This window comes from Myzus persicae, unplaced genomic scaffold (genome assembly GCF_001856785.1).
Source record: "Myzus persicae strain clone G006 unplaced genomic scaffold, MPER_G0061.0, whole genome shotgun sequence".
Taxonomy (NCBI): domain Eukaryota; kingdom Metazoa; phylum Arthropoda; class Insecta; order Hemiptera; family Aphididae; genus Myzus; species Myzus persicae.
Window position 1 is genome coordinate 4,978 of NW_019103871.1, and position 24,698 is coordinate 29,675.

The 24,698-nt window shown below is 26.6% G+C and overlaps 1 protein-coding gene across 6 annotated transcripts; it reads left to right on the forward strand.

The window, feature by feature from the left end:
- The first annotated feature begins 378 nt into the window (after positions 1 to 378).
- LOC111035687 (transcriptional regulator ATRX homolog) lies at positions 379 to 23,914 on the forward strand. Of its 6 annotated transcripts, none has more exons than XM_022317404.1 (28): positions 379 to 878; positions 994 to 1,100; positions 2,907 to 3,028; positions 4,320 to 4,424; positions 5,229 to 5,362; positions 6,039 to 6,837; positions 7,292 to 7,359; positions 7,440 to 7,645; positions 8,331 to 8,456; positions 9,496 to 9,644; positions 11,181 to 11,326; positions 15,476 to 15,667; positions 15,726 to 15,798; positions 16,806 to 16,931; positions 16,998 to 17,132; positions 17,213 to 17,329; positions 18,933 to 19,096; positions 19,161 to 19,450; positions 19,873 to 20,048; positions 20,219 to 20,434; positions 20,496 to 20,586; positions 21,198 to 21,360; positions 21,518 to 21,718; positions 21,802 to 21,979; positions 22,386 to 22,556; positions 22,618 to 22,819; positions 23,358 to 23,419; positions 23,679 to 23,914. In XM_022317404.1, the coding sequence occupies exons 2-28, from the start codon at positions 1,040 to 1,042 to the stop codon at positions 23,751 to 23,753; spliced, it is 4,548 nt and encodes a 1,515-aa protein (XP_022173096.1). In that variant the 5' UTR covers positions 379 to 878; positions 994 to 1,039; the 3' UTR covers positions 23,754 to 23,914. The 6 variants fall into 6 exon arrangements, with proteins under 6 accessions (XP_022173096.1, XP_022173097.1, XP_022173095.1 ...); XM_022317405.1 differs by having other exon boundaries at positions 379 to 872; XM_022317403.1 differs by having other exon boundaries at positions 379 to 678.
- The last annotated feature ends 784 nt before the right edge of the window (positions 23,915 to 24,698 follow it).

A 24,698-nucleotide genomic window follows, 5' to 3' on the forward strand; every position in this document is an offset into this window, starting at 1 on the left:
GCCAAAATCCAGCATGGCGATGGCGGTTACCGGGTTGTTATTACTGGTTGAAAACTAGCGTCTAGCTGGAGTAGCAGTGGGCCCACGGAAGCAGGCGAGTCACGAAAACATCTGTATCTGTTTATCGCTATCACTTAACTTTTTACTCATCTATAATATAATATAAAAATCTGGTTGTCTGGGAACATAAATCGCTCGGGCTCTATTCGGATAGCTTAGAATAAAAAAAAAAAATAATAATAATACTCAGATCAGGACGAAATATCGTAATTTCTTCATGATTCAGATATTTTTTAAATAATATCTATAACTGGTTATGATTATCGTATTTTACATATCGTGTTGGCAATACTTCCTGCGTTTAGTGTGATTAGGGAGCTTAAAAAAATTAAAAACTTCTGTTAACTGTTGGTTGTTGCAAAATTGTAATGAATGAAACGTTTGTTGATGTCTTTCGAGCTTCGTTCGATAAATACTTTGTCGAGTACGATGTGCAGACGTCCAGACTCCATGTTTGCTCTTGTTATTGACTATGTGATTCCTGTAGAGCTGTTTTTTTCGAAGTTTTAACTTTCTCAATAACATACAATCGTCTTATCATCGTAGCCCGGAGTTCCCGCCTATCGGTATATTGTTCACATTTTCCGAAATACGGGTGAATTTGTGAAAAACCGAATGGTAATTAGTATTATGGCTTGTGATCTTTTGATCCTTTAATTTCACTTAAAATAATGTTTTCGTTGGTGCCCTAAGTTTTCAAATGTCTGTTGTGTTTATTGCCAACAATAATAATATGGCATTATTAATAACTAAATAATGTATTTCACTGTGTTGATTCTCAGTTATGTTGCGGAGACATAGAATACTCCTAAGTTTGTGTAAATCTATGTATTTCTTATCTAACTAATTGAATTATTTACATTTTTTATAGTTGTATGCATAATATCAGTAATTGTGAACGCATACTTTTAATGTAATGTTATTGAATTTCAGTTCATTAGTTTATTGGAAGTCAAAGTTGATTGGGTTCCGAGCCATCATGATGGAGACTGTTTATCCAAAGGACAATGAAATCAAATTTCGCAAAAAGAACTATGGAGGTAAATACTATTAAGAGCAAAATTCTAAAAGAATGACTGTGTAATCATTGGGATTTTTTTAATTATTGAGAATTGGTTCCAGTGCCTCAACTTGGAGGCCCCAAAGTCAAATTTAAAATAGGGCCAACTTCCCAAGAATGTAAATGATCCTAAACAATTTATGGGGCAAGGTTGTAATTTCACAACTTTCTTCCCTCCCCCAGCCAATCAAAATCCTTTTGATAAATACTAATTTCATACAATTTAAAACATTTTATTATCTGCAATAAATGAATATCATACAACATAGCATTACATTTATGATAACCTATTTTTAGATGCTTTTAATGTTTTATAAATTATTAGATTGTGAGTAATGAATGTATTGTTTATGAGTATTTTAAAATTTAAATTGCTTGTACATCTTAAAATACTCATAACTTGTTTTAAAATTAAAATACATTAAAAAGCCTATGAGGCGCCCTAGATAATAATCCAACCTTTAAATTTTTATAAGAGGTTAAAATTCACTTTAATTTTCTATACTAATGAAGCCAAATGTTATTTGTTGACCGTGAAATTTGTTTTGTAACTTGTAAGACGGAGACTACAAATGTCTTCGTAATGTCCTCTTAATGAATAAGGGTGGTTTTTACCATCTCTGGTTAAAGTTAACAGACACTTCATTCAGAATTTTGCTGGTAATTAAATCTGTTATCAGCCAGTTAGCTTCTACCTGACACTTAACTGGGCATTGTAAAAACGGTGCTAAGATAATTATATTATATTTATTAGTGATCCAGACGAGACAATACAATTTTTTTTACATATTACTCCAAATAAAAAGTATTTATGTGTATATAATATAATATAAATATAAACTTACACAGTTACACGCTACACAATAAAAGAATAATATAAAAGTGGGAAAGTGGGTACCGTTTGCCAGTTTTGCTGTTCAGTAGGTGCTAGGTGGGCAAGTAGGTCACTGTAATGGCATAATTGGAAGGGTTTTGACTTTAGAATTCAATGATGTATTATCATTGTATACAAAAGATGATCCTGAGATGGCCTGTAAGTCTGTCGAGTATATTTCATGATGTGTTTTTTGATCGTATTACAAACGATTTGCCAAAAAATTGCATATTTTATTATATTAATTAAAAATTATTAATATAAGTCTCCACAAATAATGTATTTGAATTACAACAAAATAACTTTTATACTATACTATTATTCTTTGTTTAAATTTCTAATTTTGGCCAAATATGAATTTATAGATGTCTATAAAATAAAACTGCATGGATATATTTGTTAGTTACAAGAACTACTTCTGAGGAAACTTATTTTAAATTTTCATACATTTTGATGAATTTTGTGAACATTCAATCTAAAAATAAACTTAACAAAATCTAGAATTCCTCGTGGCTACAAATAGCTCAAATAAGTCAAAATACCAATTTTTAAAATTGTATCATGTATGTAAAATGCTCATACAAACATTTGGCAAAAATGTAAAGTATCTACTGTTATAAGTTTTAAGTTACGGCAAAAAAAGAAAAATTAAATTAATTTGTTTCCCCTACGCTTGTGAAAACTACTGTTAATTAATTACTTTTAACCTTCCTAAGCATTTTTACTGTCCAAAAAGGCAGACAAACAGAAAAAAACCACATCAATCAATACATTCCTAGCTCTGCTATTTTTTTAGTACCTTAACTAGTTTTATGAATTACAAGCCATGTAGATTACTTAATTTTTTAAATATGGGTTGATAGTAACTACCTGTAAAAATGTGTATCTAAGTTAAATTGTATGTCTCACTAGATGTTGAAGATATTTTGAACAATGAAGTTAAATGTACAATTTGTAATGATGATCTTTTACATGAAATTATTTCAAAGAAAATGATAATGGTTCATCAAAGTCATCTATTTCTATGTTGCTACGTAAGTTTTATTTATCTTATTCATAAAAAATATACATGGATACTATACTCCGAGCCACAAGAGAAGGAACCCGTTTCGCGCATGCAGACTGACGGCAGTTAGCGTTACTAGGCTAGGTAACTAGACGAAGATATGTCAAATAAGTGGGGATGCGCGGAGTCGGTTGCAATTTGGTCGGGAAACGGGTTCCTTCTCTCGTGGCGCGGAGTATAGAAAGCCAAGTGATGTAACCCACAAAAATTATTTTTATAGGAGCTTCTATCATAATAATAGTTTTGTTAAAAATGATATAAGTAAGGAATGTAAGATTGTTTACATAAGTTGGGGATAATGTGTATTGATCATTGCCATTTAAAATCTCATTGATGTTATAGACATCATATGGCCATTCTACTGTAAACTGTTCACTAATTGAACGTGTAAAATTAGTTATTGTTAGATATGTAACATAGTTGCTTTTTTAATTGTAGATTGTTATATATTAGTTATTCTTCTTCTTTGGCCACCAGGTCTACCCTGCCAAACATCCATCCTTACATCTATTTGTCAGATGCTCGATCCTTCCAATCTGATCCTTAACCTAAGGTACTTCCATATTTTTTGTTAAATCTTTCCATCTCATACAAAGTTTTCCCTACTGAATCCTTTTTACTTAAGGCTATATCAATGGCATCCAGCCAGCCCACATTTGTCTTCTATATATTTGGTTTGTGGAAAATTAATCCTAGCTTATTATTTGTTCTTATCCTCCACTCAGTGCTATTGCTTTCTTTCATTGGTCCATAAATCTTTTTTAGATCTTTCCTCTTCGAGACTATCAGCGTTCCCCTATCTTCCTTTCTTAGTGGCCATGTTTCCACTCCACACGCAGTAATATGATATATAGCTTTATTTTAAGTTTCCTTGATACAGATTTAGATACTACCAGTTTATTGGCAGTCTATAAAAAGCTAAATAGGGCAATAGCCGGCAAGTGTCCTTGATTAAATTTCCTTATCTATCTTATTATTTTTAGTTAATACTGACCCTAGGCCCTTAAAGTGCTATGCTCTGCTGAAAAAGAAGGTTCTTACAATCAAGGATGTGTATGCACCCTTAGTATCTCATCTGCCAACGACCATGTACTCCATTTTGGTTTCGTTTATTTGTAGTAATTCTTGTTTGCTTACGTTCCATATTTATTACTGCACTTTTAGCATTTATATTAAAATACAAATAGTAGGTATACATTATTTTTTTTTACAATAAATAATTGTATTACTTATGTTGGCATTGTTTTTTTTTTTTTTAGAACTGTTTCTACAAACTGTGTGAAGGAAATCAGTATAGCTGTATCTTGTGCAAATCCAATACAGATCTCTCTAATTGTATAAAATGCAATCTTAATGTTTGTAATGTAATAAAACACTTTATTTAAATCTGTTATGTAGGATGATTCACCGAGTATGGTCACCACCATTGTTTTCTTTAGTAACAGATTAATTAAAATTCTGATTTTTGGAATTTTTAAAATATGGTCTTTAAATATATTGCAATTTTTAAATATGTCTACTTAAAGACAATATTAATTTACCAAAATTTGAACAAGTAGTTTCAAAGAATAATAGTCTTTAAAAATGATTTTACAATATTGTATACCTATAGTATGTACATTTATAAAAGGACCATTTTTACAAATTAGAAATGTTGATGGATTAATATTAATTAATAAAATTATCAAATCACTAGCTCTCATACCCATTAGACCGATTTTTAATTTTGTTATGTAATTTGAATGTTTTTGTTCAATAAACGATGATGTTGCATGGGAATAAGAATTGGTGCAACAGTTCCATAAGAAAAAAAAGACTTATTATCTTAAGCTTTATTATACAAGTCAAATAACTCAAAAACTACTCATTCAAATTTTGATATTGATATGTCAACATTTTCAGATAAATTATGTGTTAAATAAGTTACAGTAGTGAAAAAGGGGCCTCTCATTTTAAAAAACAGAAGTTTTTATCTTAGAAGTAAAGTAGTGCCCAAAATCTCAAGAATTTGAAAATATAGGCTTTTATGCATTTCAAAATTCCAAAAATCATATTTTGAATAACTGAATTGTTGAAGAAAAAATTGGGTTCAGTGAATCACTCTTTAAATACTATGGTTGATATTAAAATAATATTAATTTTTTTATCAAATTAATTGATTTTTTTAGCGTTGTGTTCAAAATCAAAAAATTGACAAAGCATCTATTGGTGTTTTAAATCAATGCTTCAATTGTGCACCAAAAATGTTATGGAAAAAAAGAGCTGAAGCTGCTAATGTATTAAAAGTATTTTCTTCTCAACTGTAAGTAAATGTTTGGTATTTTGTTATTCTAGTTATTTATCACTTTTTTTTGCTTTGAATTGCAATGGAAGGTATATACATGACGTCACTTGTGCACGCACAATCTTGCAATTGTATTATTTTACTCTTGAGATGTTTATGTAATGTTTTATTAACATTTATTTGAATAAATGGTTCATTAATACTATATTTATCGATGATTAATTTTATTTTATGTGCAAAATAATCTTGTTGAACCAATGTTGTGTTGTTTGTTGTTATAGTGACTTGATCTTTTGACCTATTGTCAAACTTAAAAATTTGAATATTAATTGTGTTTGTACATTTGGTTTTTTACAATATTAAAATTTTCATGCAAGTGTCTAAAATATTATCATTTAGAAATGCTTATATATCATAGAAAGATTGAAACAAATACTCTTCAAGTACTAAGTCTGATAATAGATTATAGGTTTAAATTAAGTTTAATAATAATTTTAATAACTCAGATAGGTTTTACTGAAAGCAAATTTGCCATATTAAAATATTTTATTATTTAGTAAACAATGGTGACATATTAAATAGAAATTGATAGTATATAATATTAATTTTTTTTAATTGTATGTATTAAATGATTACCTATTCTATGATATATTATTAATTAAACTACTTAGGTATGTGTATTAATTATTTTCAGATGTCTGCCTAATGGCTTATTAGTAAATGAAACAGATCATGAACAAACTGTTCGAAAATACTTGCTAAAAGAAGCTAAAATTGGGAACAATTCTAAAATGGATAATATTAAAAACAACTTGTGTCTTAATTTTATTTTAAAACTATATAAGTCATCTATAGTAAATGAAATATCAAAATTTTCTTCTGATGATAATAATCCAATTGATGAACATTTAAGTGGAGTCATCAACATTTGTGAGCATGTTATAGAGAAAACGTGTTCTACTTTAACTGATCTCAAGAGAATATTTAATATTAATTCACATTTGAGTCCTGGTGTTTCTGCTATTATGAAATCTTTATTGAAGCCTGTTGATGGAGATGAAAATATGTTTGTGGATTGTTCAATATTGAAAGGAAATTTAAGTAAAAAAACAAAAACCGATACAGTCAATCTATCATCAAAAGAATCGAACAAATGTATTACAAGAAGATTAAGATCAGACAAAAAACAAGATGCTGATAATTTGAACTCAACAATATCTTTATCTTCTTCAAGCTTACAACCAACATCGTTATCTCCGAGTGTTCCTCCAACACCTAACACCGTGAATAAAAATGTATCTGTTGTTTTAGAACGGTTGGATGAATCTCTCATATCAAGAATAATTAATAATAAATCGTCTAATAAAGTTCATCTTGATTTGGAAAAAGATGAAATGGCTCATCCTTTGAATTTATTTGATAATAGTGATAGTGATGATAGAAGCGAGAATACAAGAAAATTGAGAAATCGTACACTTAAAAAAGCTAATAAGGTAAAACATCAATTAAGCCTTGTTTTTTTTATTATACTATATTCTGTTAGGTTTATTTAATTTATCATGCTACAATATTATTTAAAAGTATTTGTTTTACAATATATACTGGTCTGGTCAAACAATTTTGAGTTATTAAAATTATAATTTATTATTACAACATAATTTTAACCTCATATTGTTTCCTTTAACACATTATATATTTGCTAAGTATTTTTGTCTTTTAAAAGTATTCCTGATTATTTATATTTACTGTTAAAAATAATCTATCTGTTTTCTCTTTTAAATTGACATTTTTTAAAAAAATCTTAATTAAACTAAGCATATTTTTATCATTTTTAGTGACTAAACATTATTTTATATTCCTCCCCCCTCTTCCCATATTATGCTTTTATTACAAATAAAATATGCTTGAGTGTGAATTAATTATAAACTTGTCGTTAATATTATCTAGACAAAAAACTCAACTAAAACTCAAAAAGTACTTGAAGAAAAATCTGAGGATGAAAAAGAAAATGATAGGTATAAATTAATTTTACATAATTCGCACTAATATATATAAAAGTTTGCTGAATATTGTATTGCTTATTTGCTTATTTTAGGCTGACTAATTTAAATGGCATTGAAAGATGCTCAAAAAATAAAGTTGTAACTGATGATGAAGATAATTCTGATGATATTGACACCACATTAGCGACACTACCTAACCATGCAAGTCTCAAAGTATCTCCTAAAAGATCCAAAAATGAAGTAAATAAATTGGAAAACATTCATCAATTTCTTTCAACAATTGACGGGAGCGACTCTGGTATTTATAAATTAATCAGTATTTAAAAAAAATACTTTCGGTTAGGTTTATGTTTTTCTAACATACTAATAATATTTAAGTATACATAAATCGACAAATTATACCTATAATCAGCTGTTCTTGTTCTATTTTATAATTTGTGAACTATAGTATTAAATACCAAATAATTATTAATCATGATATATGATTAACTTTCATATCAATAATTAAAGTATTTAGTATATACTCATTAAAAACACTCTTTAATAAAATATAGTATAGTACTATTGATAGTTTAAGTTAAAATTAGTTTAAACTTGTTTAAATAAAGAATAATGATGGTAGGTATTTTGTTATAATTTATAAGTATTAATTGTTGGTACATGACACTTTTAATGTACATCATTATACAAGATATTTTCAAATGCAAATTTTTTCGGCAAAAATATTTCAACCTACTGTATTAAACCGGATTCATAGCTAAGTTTGTTATTTTCTCAAAAACTACTGATGAATTCAAATAATTAATTACATTTTTAATTTACTTAGATTTGTAAAAAGATATTGCTGCATCACTAGATTTCCCTTTTCTCTTAGAATTTTAAATAGAAAATGATCAGATTTTAGAAATCGGTTACATAATTGATTATTTGTTAATGTTGTGTATTTAGTTATTTAGGTGCTTATAAACTCATTTTTTTTTTAGGTACCGATAATGATACTCTAAATGAAGAAAATTCTCTGGAATCAGTTAAAGGTATTTTTACCGAAATCAAAAATTCTATAGGAATACCTCAGACTAACATTGAAAACAACAGTGGTGATGAAAGCGGTAATTATTGAATGATACTTAATGTAACATAAAAGAACCTACCACTTTTACAAACAATTATAAACCCCTAATACTTTCATGGATATATTCTTAAATTCCTTTCAATAAATCTTGTGTTGTAAGTAATAAACGTATAACAATACTACACTCTGTTTCATGGGTGAAGGAACTGGTTTCATGCATCTGAATAACGTTGGTGGAAGTGCGGAGGTCAAATTTCCCCACTTCTTACTACCCATTTCGTAATCAAACAGTCCCAAGTGGTGGCAACTGACACAAAAAAAGATTTCCTTCTCTCTTGAAGCGGAGTACAGCTCACAAACTATCATGGTGCATACCCCCAACTCTTCAAATATTAACTTGATACTAAAACATTTTTTTGTTAAATTAAATATAAAATAATTTATTTTATATACACTAAAATATACAAGACATTAACAAAAAAATATTTTTCTTTTCAATAACCTTGGTAGTATTAAAACTTGTCCATAGCTTCTAAAGAGTTGGGAGGCAAGTCAAATATTATGCTGTCTTTTTAAACTTATTAAGAATGCTCCATTGTACTTACCACTTTGTAATGAAAATAATATAGTGACATTTTACATTTTACTGTATGTAAGTAAATTTATTGATGGAAATTATATTTGTTTCTATACATTTGAAAAATTATTACGCATTTTTTCACACCAAGTGTATGCTTATTATTAGACTTAATCAGTCAGTCGTTTTGTCCAGTTTGTGACAATAATAATAATAATAATATTAGGTACTTTGTTTAACGTTCAAAAACTCTTATAATAATCCAAATATGTCATATTTCCATGATGTTTTTTTGTTTCCCAAATTTAATTTTTTGAATACAAAGATATGAATTGTCTATAGGTTTTTTTCACTTTCCAGTTTCTACTTATAATCAAAATGTCTATTCATTAATTTTGAATTTTTGTAGTATAACATATCAACATTGCAATATAATTGCCTACACTAAATTAGTACAGTTTTGAATGTTTTGGAAATAATATGTTTGTTTTTTGCTCAGATGACAGCTCTATTGATGATGTCATAAATTCATGCTTAACTGCTTGTAAAAAACGTAGTATTGATCATTATAATAAAAAGATTCGATCAAACATTAATGATGTGGACACTATAATTGAATCTGATGGATTTGAAAATGAAGTAAGTTCTGTAAGTTATATTGATAATTATCATTCGTTTTCATTTTTTTTTTTTTTATTTAATAAAATATTACAATCTGTTAACACACAAAAACAATAAGTAACAGTGATGATAATGATTAGAGAAGACATGTAGCACTGTTTTCATTTTATTTAATATTAAATGCAACAACATATGTACCTATTTGGGGGATGAGTAGACAGTAGACAGGCAATTGTTCGTTCTTAATTTTTTTATGTTGTTTTAATAATAATTGTATCTAATTAATTAGTTTTGGATAAAATATAAGATACTTAACTATACTTCTAAAAAATTTAAAAATTCAAGGAGTTATGTGGGAGTTCCACAGAGGAATCACAGAAAGCTGTATTCAACCCAAGTTAAATTTTAATAATACATTCATATTTTCCTCTTGGTCATTTACAGATATTCTATTAATAATCTCTGCTAGATTGTTATAATTCAATACTTATTTAATGCATATTAACTAGATTATATAACGCATCATCAATTTATTTGTGATACCGTAAAATTGGATCAAAATCATCTCTTTGATAGTGTATGGAACAAAACAATATGTATCGGAACCTTCCATCAGTGATCACATTTGATACACTTTCGTTTACATTATCACAGTTATTTTTGTCTGTTTATCATATCTTAATTTATAGATGCTTTCATTTTAGAATATAACAGCAAATTTTTTTTTAAAAAACTGCTTACTAGGTATTAAATCATTATGTTTTCAATTTTTTACTATTATTTTTGGATTTTTTATCAATTTTTAAGTGTAAAAATAAAAACCTGTCTGACTTTAGACAATGGCAAATATAGAAAAATAAAATTAGTTGGACATGCCTATCAAAGTTATGTTATGGCTCTACGATTTTAGAAAAGACTATTATTGAATATAAAAAATCAAAACAGCCTTTGAGAATTTTAGCTGAAACATATTTAAAAATATTAATTTTAAATTGTATTTGTTTATTAGGTTGATAATAGATTTATTTTATTTTATTTTACTTGTTTCTAAAGATGAAATTATGATTTATTTTTTTAAAAACTTAACCAGAGTGTGTCCTCAGAAACGATTCTATTAGAATTGTAGACATGTCTAGAACATATATTATTTGTTGGTGAATTTCAAATAAAAAATATCAACCTGTTTTTTACAAAAAAAACCTAAAAAAAAATATCCGAAGTGACCCAATTTTACGGCAAGTACATAGGTGTATACATTATAATGATAAGTTTAAGCTTAACTAGTATCAAAGTATTATAACCACAAATACAATTTTGTATGCAAGTAATATATTTCTTTGTGATGTGTCCATTTATTCTGAGTATACATTAATAAAAATAAATGCTAAATTTTATAAAAATAGAATCAATTTGAAATCTTAAATTAATTTGGTACACATCCATTCTTAAAATGTATTTATAACACTTATTTTGAATTAAATGAAATAGTAAATCAAGTATTTTGTTTGTTAACTTCCTTAAAGTGTATTGATATTAATCATAAAAATTACATTGTATTTTAAGGACTTGTCAGATTTATCAGATGTACATAATAATACAACTATTGTTACTCGTTCAAGACAACTATCTCCATTTAAAGTATCATCAACGAGTGATAGTGATAGTGATGTTTATTTGAATTTAAATACAAAAACCAAAGGAAAAAAACGGTATTGCTTTTAATTTAATTAATATAAAATATTATTAACGGTTTGTTTATAATTTTAGATTCTAAGCACAGCTAGGAAAGTACCAGTTAAGTTTCACAAAATGTTGGTTTTTTTTTTAATTTAACGTTATTTGGGTCTGAAAATTTGTCAAAAACATTTTCACCACAGTACTTTTCTTGATAATTACAAAAAAAAACATGTACCTATACTGGAATATTATATTAATTTTTTTTTTTTTTTTTTATTAAATAAAACAAAAAAACATTGTTATATCTACTACCTTTAAGCAGAGCTTGAGTTGGTAGTAGAGAGTTACATGTTACAACTTAGATTATATACATATATTAATTACTAATTACAGCAGCAAATTGATTAAATCGACATTCGACATTTAATTAAACATAATAGAGGAAGTACAAAAAGAATGAAATTAATAACATACTCTATACATACATAATATTTAGACATTCCTTAAAAACTAGGTATTATATTTCTTGTAGAAGCCAATTGTAGATTATTATTTTATGATTAGATTTGGGATTTGATCTTATAGTTTTCTTGATAGCGAAAGGCATTGCATTGAAGAAAGTTGGTCCTAAATAGTCAACGAATATTTGTCCAATAGTCTTTTTAGTGTAATTATTTGAGATGTCATATGTTCTATTACGTTTTGAATATACAATATCATTTATAGGAGTATTTTTAATAAGAAACATGATCGCGAATTTTTTGTAAAGTAAATTAATAGGTAGAACGCCCAAGCATTTATAATTTAATTTAGTTGATCCTTCTAACGTGTTTTTGTCAAGGCATTTACGAACTATTTTGTTTTGCTGTATAGTTAAAGGCTTAATAGCATTTTCATATGTACCACCCCAGGCAATTATACCATATTGAAAAATAGCTTGGTAGAGAGAAAGGTATACTATACGCATAGTATCTGATGAGATTATTTTCCTCAAACAATATATTTTGTACATAATTGTCCTTAGGCGCATAGTCATACTGTTTATGTGGAGTTGCCATTTCATATTTTGGTCGAAGATTAGGCCTAGGTATCTTACCCTAGTTACCCTTTTTATTTTGCAACCATTATGGTTGTGTATATTATTTGTGATTTCGATTTCATCAAATGGGCTTTGACAGGAGTAAATAGAAAAAGCTATAAATTCTGTTTTATCAAAATTTAAAGTAAATTTTTTTGTATTTAGTTTTCGAATAATTTGGTTTAGTCCAGTAGATGCTTTAGCATAGACTGAGTCCCATGATGTATCAGAGTACAGTAAACATGTATCGTCTGCATATGTAAATATTGAACCATCCGTCTGCGAGTCACAAATGCTGTTAATATATATTATAAATAAAATTGGGCCTAAAACACTTCCTTGAGGAACACCACAGTTAAATACAAGTTCTTTCCCCAAAACATCATTTACCATAACCATTTGCATTCTGTCCTTTAAGTAACTTGCAAACCAGCTTAGACTATTATTTTTTATTCCAAAATTTGGTAATGTTTTTAACAAGATTTTATGGTCGACAGTATCGAATGCTTTGGCGAAATCTAGGAAAATCCCTATAGTTTTATCACCACGATCCAGCCCTTCATATATATGCCTAGAAACACTATAGATTGCATCCACAGTACCTACACCTGGCCTAAACCCAAATTGGTTCTTAGAGAGAAGATGATGTTTTTCCAGGAAACTCATTAATCTAGATTTCACAATTTTTTCTAAAAGTTAAGAAAAATTGCATATCATTGAAATTGGCCTATAATTACTCATAATTTCTTTGTTTCCATTTTTGAAGAGTGGTTTGACTATCGCTAGTTTAAATTTTGTTGGAAAAATACCTTCTGATAAGCTCATGTTATATATATGTACTAGAGGGCTAGATATAAAAACTGAAATGTTTTTTAGTAGTTTGACAGTTATTTTATCAAAGCCTGAGGCAGTATCATCTTTTAAACTGTTTATTAAATCGATTATTTCATTGCTATCTACAGGACTTAAAAACGAGTCAACAAAAGATGTTTCATATGGCTTATTCGATTCTATCGGTTCAGTACTACTAAAGTTATCTTGCAATTTCTGTCCAATGGAAGTGAAAAATTCATTAAATGTATCAGCTGCTTTTTTTGGTTCTGTTTGTGTATTTATGATTAAATCATTGACTTTAAGATGTTTTATAGCTAATTTATTTTTCAAGTTACTCCCCCCTGTAATATTTTTTATTAATTTCCAAGTCAATTTGGGATTATTTGTACAAGAATTGAACTTATTTTTATAAAAGTTGTTTTTAGCTAACTTAACAATTGTATTAAATTTGTTTCTGTATTTTTTGTAGTAATTAAATAGATTTTTATTAAGAGGATTATTTTTAGACTTAAGGGAAAGTTCATTTTTTTGACGTGAAGAACATAATAGCCCGGCAGACATCCACTCTTTAAGTCTTTTATTTTTAGATACAATTTTATTATTAATTGTGCATGCATTTATTATACAAAGTAATTTATCATAGAACAGATTAAGAGCCATATTTATATTGTTTTCATTGAGGACAGATTCCCATTTCTCGACTTTCATCCTATCGTTTAGGAGTTTGTAATCTATAAATTTAAATGTATCATTCGTAGAATATAAGATATCATTGAGTGGAATTGCCGTGATTGTAGGAAAGTGATCAGATATATCGATTTGGAGAACCCCTGCTTCAGTATTAGCTAAAAGGTAATTGTTATTGCATTTGAGAAACAAATGGTCTATACAAGAGTGTGTTTTATTATTAGGAAGTCTAGTGTACACATTAATCAGTGAATGAAAGCCATTAGTAGCTAATATATCTAAGTATTCGTTATCTACATTGTGATTACCAATTATATTTATGTTCATATCACCTGCTAATAGTGTACGATCGTTAAACGAAGTATCTGATACAATAATATTATTTAGTCGAACCAAAAATTCATTGCTATTTAATGAGGGCGATCTATAAGTACATAACAAGTTAAAAGGAGTTTTACAGTAGTTACTGGTTAAGGATATTTTAAAAAAATTGGCTTCTACAAAACCATACTCAAATGAGTCTACAATTGTTAAAGTATTTCTAATAAAAACTATTATGCCGTCATTTTGATTTCGTTTAATTTTTGTGTAACAAATTTGAAACCCAGGTATACTATATGAACAGTTATTAATGTCATGCCATGTTTCAGTTAAAATAATCACATCTAATTGCTTAAAACTAACATCATTCTCAAAAGATAACAACAAATTATCAAAGTTTGCATTAGCACTTCTAATATTTATACAAATTACACTTAAAAACTTATTGCTAGATAAATCAAAGGTATTAGCGAACTCACTAATAGTTTCAAAATATTTAGTTTTATAATGTGTGTATGAATTGATGGTATTAAGAATATCCATAGAAATGAGAGAACAAAAATACAATATCGGTGTTACGAAAAATTAGAATATAGAATAGAGATATGTAAGTTAAACAATTAATGATAAAGCTTTTTCGTCACCAATAAGTAAAGCCTTAGAAGTTTCATCTTTTTTAACAAAGATTTTACTATTCTTAAACCAAATAAACTTGTAATATTAATACAATCATCTTTTTATAAAACCAAATTTGTTATGAGGAAATACACATAAAGCCTTGTCATTTTCACAAAATATTTATATAACCTTGGTATAATTTTCATAAGCTATTTTTAAATGCTTAAAATTTTCTTTTAAGAGGACACTACACTCGCATGTGTTGTTTCCTTCTTACAAAACAGATTTAGCTATGTTCTACATTTGTAAGACAGAGACAACACAAGCAGATGTAGTGTCCTCTTAGTGGTTCAATTGTGAGTAATGAACTCATTGATTTTACCACAATGTATGTTGTTTTTTTATGAGTATTTTAAAATTTTAAGATGTCAGTGCATCTTAAAATACTTATAACTCGCTTTAAAATTAAGATATATATATACCTTTTATATGCCTTTTATATAATAGTTAATCTTACCTATGATTTTATAAAAGGTCGATTCACTCTAATTTGTAAAATAACAGAGCTTAATTATATCTGCTGAGAGTATAATTTGCTATGTTAAGCACTTGTATGACGGAGATAATTTTTTTTTTTATATAGGAAGCTGTTAGCATCTAACTCATCTAAAGATTCTGATTCTTCATCAAAGTTTTTTAAAAAAACACCAAAAAAGAAACCAAAAAATGATGTGAATAAATCTAGTTCTCTTGACTTAACTAGTAACAAGAGCAGTATCAGCAGTAGTTCAGATGAAGAGTCATCTCCTGTACATGTCAAAAAACGTAGAAGAATGTTAGTTTTTAAACCATTTAAGTTTTTAGTTTAATACTTATCTATATTCTATTTTAAGTAGAAGAATGTCTGATGAGGAATCTGAAAAAGAAAGTGATTCTGATAACAGTGATTCATTGCGTAGTCATCATGTAAGTATAATAATTTTAAACAGCTTAGAATCATAAATGTTTAAATATTTGAAATAAGAAGTAATCAAATGTATTTGTTATATATCTTAATATTTGTTTAAAAATTTTATTTAATGTATAATTGTATGGTGTTTTAAAAAATATATATACAGTAGACGCCGCCTATAGGACTCACAGATATAAGGTTCAGTCGCTTATTAGACTCAAAATCGTCTGGAACGGACCGGACGTATCAAAATACATTAAAAAAAATCGGTTATAAGACTCAAATTTCGTAAAATAAATAGTAGAAAATAAACTTTTTTGGTTATAATTTAGAAATAAATTGGTATTTTGAAAAATTAAATAATATTCGTGTTGATTATTCCTAGTTTCTGTTGGTACCTTATAATGTATAATAATTTTTATTGCAGATAAAAGTTCACATTTATCGCAACGATTATAGTTATTATAGTGAGGTATCTGATTATCTGGCGGCTGCACAGTTATCGTAATTACGGGTACATAAATACACATTCGTATATACCTAACCTTTATAATTTTTTATTAATGTATAATTTTTATAATATTTTTATATGTAATATTTACCTATTATAATTTTAGTTTTTTTTATCAGGATTATTAAATTTATTCAATAATAAAGTATGTAATATGTAATATGTGTTAAAGTATTAAAATCAAAGCAAAATATGTAGTAAAATAAAATTTATAAATACGTAATTAATTTTTTTTTCCACTTCGCCTATAAGATTCATTCGGTTATAAGACTCACTTTGTGCTGGTCCCTAAGTGAGTCTTATAAGCGGCGTCTACTGTATTAGTAAGTAAGTCTTAAAACTAATTTGGAACAACAAAATCTGAAAGTAAGGTAAGGTTTTTAAACTCAATAACCACGTATCTACCCCAAAAAATATTCAAGTTGCAATATTTTTCTGGAACTTAAACTTTTTTATGTGTATTTGATACAAATAGTATATAAATACATTTATAAAATTTTGTTTATTAAGTTAAAAAAAAAAGGGCGAAAAAATATTCGTAAAATGAAAAAAAAAGAAGAATTGAGTGAAGTAACCCAAAGTGCTTTAAAAGAAGAAGAATTACGTAAGAAGCGTATTGAAAAACGTCAAAAAGAAGTATGTATATTATTAATTTAATGTTCTAATAAAAATTTAATTTAATTGTTCTTTTAAATATTTTAGTACAACAAATTTAGCGATCCCACACCAACACCAATGGAATCATGTAAAAAATTGGTGTTAGATTTTGATGAAAATACGTTGGAAGAACTTGTTACAGTTCATCCAGATATTATTAAGTTTCTTAAACCTCATCAGGTTAATCACACATTCTAAAAAATAAATATGTTTTCATTTAATTTGACAATTTATTTTATTGAAATATAACAAATTTATAGGTGGAAGGAATAACATTTTTGTGGAATTCTGTATTTGAATCATTGGCAAGATTAAAAGAACATAAAGGAAATGGATCAATCTTAGCTCATTGTATGGGTCTAGGAAAAACTCTACAAGTATGCAATGTTATACATAAAATATTTCAAGTTTATACATAAGCTATTTATTTATTTTATTTATTCAGCTAAAACAATTACAATTAAATACATTTATAATAGCTGATACGCATACTAATATTGAGCTATAAGCTCATATCTGGTGTACTGAGTTCAACATAATTGCAATTAGTTTTATAGTAAAAACTTAAACAAATAAAAATTTAATTAAATAAACATAACATAATTAACAAATACTATAGAAACAAAATTTAACATCAGCATTACATAAAGGTACATATTATACAATATTAATCTTAGGCATACACTTTTTATAATTGTATTGATACACACATTATCATCAAGATCACCAACTATTTAACTTATTGCCTTTTTTGTTTTTTATTAACTATATCATTGGTATTATTGAATTGACATTCACATAAACTTTTTATTAGACTTCACTTCGTTATTTAAATTGTTGAAAATAGTTTTTCTCATGCTATGGGAAAGTTTCTAAAATTAGTTAATAAAGTATATGATGGTTTAATGTATTTTCCTGTTCTTCTGTCTATTATTTCTGTAGCATTGAGTGTGTAGTGTTTTGTATGGATTTAACTAAAATTTGCCTTATGTATAATTTATAAACAGATAATATTTTAGTATGGTTGAATAGTTCCTCTGATGGATATTTTAATGGTAGGGAGTATGCTACATTTACAATGATTTTGTGTACAAATGTTTGTTCTGTTAGTGCCTCCCCAACATGTTATGACGTATAATAGAATAAAATTACACAGTACCATATAATAAATATATAAATATTAATTTTATAATTGATTTCTCAAAAAATCAAATTTTGTTAAATAATACATCACTATTAATTAATTGGTATCTAAATATAATATTTATTTTATTTTAATTAGTTGATCCCCAACAAATTTTCTTAAAAAAAAACAAGTTAATGTGGTCGTAATGATGGACTTTACAACAAATACTTGAATGAATATGCCCATTAACTGAACTTCAAAATGTTGTTTCTATAAATGAGTTATATTTTTTCACAATACATAAGTATTAAAAAGGTGTGGTGCTTTCATTGTTTCTGTCTTACAAACATACAGCATGACAAATTAGTTCTCAGCTAAATCCATTTTGTGTAATTGTGTTGGTTAATATTTTAATATTATTAATGGTTAAATTTACCTATTATTATTTTTTTATATCTTAATTTTATAGTGAGTTATAAATAATATGTAAAATATTTCAATTTAAAAGTGCTCATAATTTGCCTTTCAACTAAAATAACGAATAAATAATATTAATACAGATGATATTATTCTTACCATTAAATTTAATTAATTTAAATATTAAAACAAGATACGAGTTAGGTTAGGTTAGGTTAAGACGTGCATATTTTGTAATGCAGAGAAGTGTTTGCTACATAACATCCTCTTTACGAGTAAAATAAATTATTAGTTTATTATTCTTACATATATAAAAAGGAAATATTAATAATTTATATGAATTAAATTTTTTATATTCATATGTGAACTAATTGATAAATACAATACTTTTTATTATCATCTGCTATGGAATATTTAATCTGAGATTTTTATTTTAGATTATAGCTTTGGTTCATACATTATTCAGATACCCAGAGACTGGTATTAAAACAGTATTAGTTATTACTCCTAATGCAACAATTGAAAATTGGTGTAAGGAGTTTCATAAATGGTTACAAGATATTGACGATGAACGAAATTTTTTAGTACTTAACTTTACTGAGTAAGAATGTTAAAATATTATGAATTAATTAATTTTTTTTAAACTTAAATTGTTTTGATTTTAGTTCAAAAACATATGAAGGTCGAAAAAACATTGTCGAAGAATGGAAAAGAGAACACGGTGTTTTGGTTACAAGCTATCAGTTGTTTAGATCAGTTGTCAATTATAAGAATATTGACAAGTTCCCTACTATCACTGAAGGTCTTGTTGATCCAGGACCAGATTTAGTCATATGCGATGAAGGACATACATTGAAAAATCATAGCAGTGCTACATCAAAATCAGTGAATCGTATTAAAACACTTCGAAGAATTGTATTGACTGGAACACCATTACAAAATAATTTAAAAGAATGTATGTATTTCATTTACACAGGGGGGTAGATTCTGGTTGGGAAAACCGGCCTTTTTGCATCTTCTTCCAAACAAACCACAAAAATATCTGTGTTGTGATGAGTTTTTTCTTTTCATATCCTACTTGAAGTTTTACTTCAAACGCGTATATTGCACTTTCTTTTATTGCTGTTCTATCTTATAGAACTATTTTATTTACACACTCTGTGATAAAGTTGTGAGCTCCTTGTCGTCACTCCTAATGATGGTGGCCAAAAAATAGGAATATGATACTATTCAAAATAAAAAAAAAGTGTCAATAAATCTAGCTAAACCTTAAAATATTAAAATTAAATTATAATTTGTCCACATATCAATGTTGACATTTAAAATCAATACCTTAAAAATAAATAAGCCATCAATAAAATATTTTTTGTTATATAGATCATTGTATGGTTGATTTTATCCGACCAAATTTATTAGGATCATTAAAAGATTTTACTAATCGTTTTATAAATCCAATCACTAATGGGCAGTATGCCGATTCAACTGCAATGGATGTAAAAATAATGAAGAGAAGATCTCATGTTTTACATAGAATGCTTGAAGGATTTGTACAGGTATTCTTTATTCATTTTATCTCAAATTAGATAATAGATGATATAGAAGACATATAAAATATACAAACAATAATATACTCAATACATATTTTTTGGATTTTAAAAAATCTAAAAACTCTAAAATGTATTAAAATATAGTAATGGTAATAATTTATTAATTTTTTTTTTAGAGATTTGACTATAATGTTCTTACCCCTTTCTTACCTACTAAGTATGAATATGTAATTTATTTGAGGATGTCTGATAAACAAATAGAATTATATCAGAAATATTTGGATGAATATAGACAACCAGAATTATTCAGTAATTATCATGTGCTTCAAATGGTTTGGACCCATCCTAAACTACTAGCATTGTACTTAAAACGAATAGAATTAAAACAAGAAGTATAAATATTATTTTATTTTGTTAAATATCATAAAATAAAACAAAATATTGTGTTTTTAGAAACAAAAATTAAAGGCCGCAGAATCACGTTTTGTAGCTGGTGACTCTACTGATGTTGATGATAATTCAAATTCTGTTGAGGAAGTTGAAAGTAAGTTTCATTTTAATTTGTGAAATAATACTCCTGTTCTAAGTGAAAATACTGTTTAAAGAAATGAAAAATTACACTTAATGATATAGATTAATAGTTAAATAGTTTAATATTTATCAAATTTGAAAATATTTTTTAATTTTTCTCATTGAACCTCATTCGAACTACGAAACTAGCAAATGAGTTCTCCTCAAAACAAATTTCTTCTTAATAATCTGCTAAATGTTATAATGTCAATGTTTATTTTTAAACTGGCCTCAATTTATAAAGCCCGTAACTGTAAATAAATAATTAAAGCATTTAAATGTATGATTAATATAAACTCTTTCTCTAATTTTAAATTACTTGCAAAGAATTATTGAAAATATCCTGGTCACATATGATATATATATTTTTTTTAGTCGCTAAATTATATTGTTCAAGTATTAATAATAATAAAAAAAAAAATTAAAGTTGAATTGTAAATGGATTTAAAATACATGTAAAAACTTTTTTCCAAAAATTAAAAACATCCATTCCTAGTATATTAATCTATTTAAATTTAAATCATATTTATAATTGTTTTAATTTATTAATTACGGATTGATATTAATTTATATGAGCGGTGCCAGTTCCAGGTTTTGACTTTCCAAACACTAAAAACCCAGATACGCATTACTTTGACTGGTGGAAACCATTAATATCAAGAGCTGAAATGGATTCTGTGTACCCATATTCAAAGTTCATAATGATGTTTTCAATACTACAAGAATGTGAAAACATTGGTGATAAAGTGTAAATATGACTTTATATTAATAATATAACTTTTATATTAAGCTAAAACTTAATCTCTAGATTTCCTATTTTGGTACATTTAAGTACAGTAAATACTGAAAATTAAGTTATTCCCATTTTTGCTTATAGTTTGATCAAATCTTTTAATTTGATGTAGGTTATTGTTCAGTCAGTCTTTATTTACTCTTGATCTCATTCAAGATTTTTTGGAAAATGCTGAAGATTTCAGTGAAGATAAAGGAGGTCCTTATGGTAAATCTTGGGATCACGGTGTAGATTTTTATAGAATTGATGGTTCAGTTAATTCAAAAACAAGAGAAGATTTCTGTGAACGATTTAATAATGTCGAAAACACCAGGCAAATATTTTTTTCACTCAATTATAAAATCAGTTAATTATTATAATATTAACTATTTAACTATGAAATGATTTTATTTTCAGAATGCGTCTTTTATTATTGTCGACAAAAGCTTTTAATTTAGGTGTTAATCTAATTGGTGCTAATCGAGTTATTATTTTTGACGTAACTTGGAATCCCTCTCTTAATGTTCAAAGTATATTTCGTGTGTTTCGATTTGGACAGAAAAAACCATGTTACATTTATAGATTAATTTCTGAGGTAAATATAATAACAAAAATGTAATAAAGCCTTAATACACTGTTAGGAGTAATGCAATTTCAATATTGTAGTAGTCTATTTTTATGTTTTTGAATTTAATATTTTTCTCCTTTGTCCATATTTTCACTGCAATGAAACTTTTATATATTATAAAATAATTTTAGAATTCACCTTTACGGCTACATCTTTTTAAAAAAATGCCATATATTAATTCTAGAAATAGCCATAATCTCCTCTATCGTTTTTAAATTTATTCTTGACAGATTTTTTCTAGTCAATTATTTATGTACTGTCTATTTTGAATGATTTGTATTGATGTAATTAAAATAAGACTAACTTGTAAACAAAAAAATTGAATTTAGTAATATAGTTATTATCTAATTACCTTGCTTTATGTAATAATAAGGGTACCATGGAGCAAAAAATATATGAACGTCAAATATCAAAATTATCTACAGCTTTCCGCGTAATCGATGAACAACAAATTGATCGTCATTTTAATTTGAAATGTCAGGAAGAACTTTATGAATTTGAGCCAAAAACTACTGAATCCAAACCAACTTTAAATTTACCTAAGGTAACCCAAAAAAAATATTTGCATGCTATTTATATTTAAATATTAATGTGAACTCTGATAGGATCGTTTGATGGCTGAGTTAATATTGAAACACAAAGACATTGTAATGGACATACTAGAACATGACTCATTATTACAAAATAATGAGGCAGAAGAATTAGATGAAAATGACAGAAATGCAGCATGGGAAGATTATGAAAAGGAAAGAGACGGAATTAGAACAAACAATCCAAATCCTTCCTCATTTCAGAACTTTAATTTAGGTAAGCATTGAATACATTGAGATTTTAAATTAATTATTTATTAAATTCAATTTTTTTTATTTGGTATTTATTATATCTGCGTTAGGTACTTAAAGTGTTCAATTATGTAAGACTTAATTTTCAAAAAAATAAAATAGGTTATGTATCTATTAATAGTAAATTTTATCAAAAACTTTAGGTTTTGAGGAATGTTAGATAATCTTTTAAATTTAATTTTCAAAAACAAGGAGAAGGTGTATGAATTTTTTCTGTGAAGGATTTTGATGATGTTATATCCAGATGATTTGGTTGGGAGGCATGTGTTCATGCTATTAGTTGTACAATTTGTATGCATAAAAATGGGTATTATAAAAACCTTTAAAATATGTATTCTTAAAGAAGGTATACATTTATATGCGACCCAATAATTACTAGAGAATTGAGTATTGTCACCATATTATTAATTGCTCTAGTCCTAATGATAAATATTTCATCGATTTCATTTTTAAATGTATGAAACATAATTATTTGTCTAAACATTTTTATAATTGAAATGCAGGTTCCTTGCCAGCTTACAATGCAAATGATGATTTAGCATTGTTCAATGCATTAAGAGATATCGTAAGTAATTTTAATAATTTAAATTTAAATTTTAATATTTTGTTAGGTTGTAATATAATGTAATACTGAAGTTATACTTAGAAGTATTTAGGATTATTTTTTGAGAGTTCGTATAGGATTGATTTTTCTACCCTATTTGTTAGATTTTAATACAAGTACCTATATAAATTAAGAAAACATTATATTCCAACCTTTTTTCTTGAATTCCAGGATCCTGTGCACTCCTAAATTAATGATATTGTTTTTTTTCTATGTATAGTTTCCACAAGCTTCAATGCTACAACTCAATGAAATGTTAATAAAAGTAAAGGACGCCCAAAATGTAGAACAATGAAATATAATTATAATTATTTTTTTTATTATGTCACATAATGTCTAATTGTCTTTTTTTCTACGAAGAATAAGTATGAACTTATTCATAAAACTATGTATTCATTAAATTGTGTGTACACATTACTTGTGATTTCTTTAATAAATATGATATTTACGTATAACCATTCGTTATTTCATTTGTAAAACAAAAATGCTTTATTTAAAAAAAAATTTAGGATTTAATGCCCGAGCTATGTGTTTGTTTATTCATTTTCTAATTTTACGATCTTTTTTATCCAATTGTTAGTCATACAATAGGTTAAATTAGTCTTAGCAAAAATAAATGTCATGCATTAAATAATAGTTATTGACTTATAAGTTGATTACAGCTAGTAATATTATAAGTCTTTACTCTCGTATTACATAAGTGATGTAACCCTATACATAATCTGAGGGGACAATAGTGTCTTTTCATCTTACAGATTTTTAGTTTTATCATAGACTGCCTGCCCCCACCCCAGGGTAATAACCCATTAGCATATAACTGTGTAAAGTTAATTAGTCTAAATATCTTGAAAATTATGATATACATTACACCATGCAAAATATTTTTAAATTACAAACAAATGGTTTAAATCATTATTCTTTTCTGAAATGTCCAAATTTAAACTCAAAATATTTATAAGAAAAGAGCATTTATATTTTTGAGATTTTTAGGTTACTGAGAGTAGTATAACTTATGAGGAATTGGCAAGTCTCAACTAGCTATTGGAATTAAAAATGTTGTACATTTTAACTAACAAATAATTCGAAAAATTTGAGCCACAATACAGAGTATGTCTACATAAAAATATATTATACAGAAATAAAAAGGTCATTGTCAAAATCAAAAAATAGATTATGAGGCGATTGCGATAAACTTGTCGCAGGGCCTAATGCAGTGACCATCAAATATATAAAAAATAGT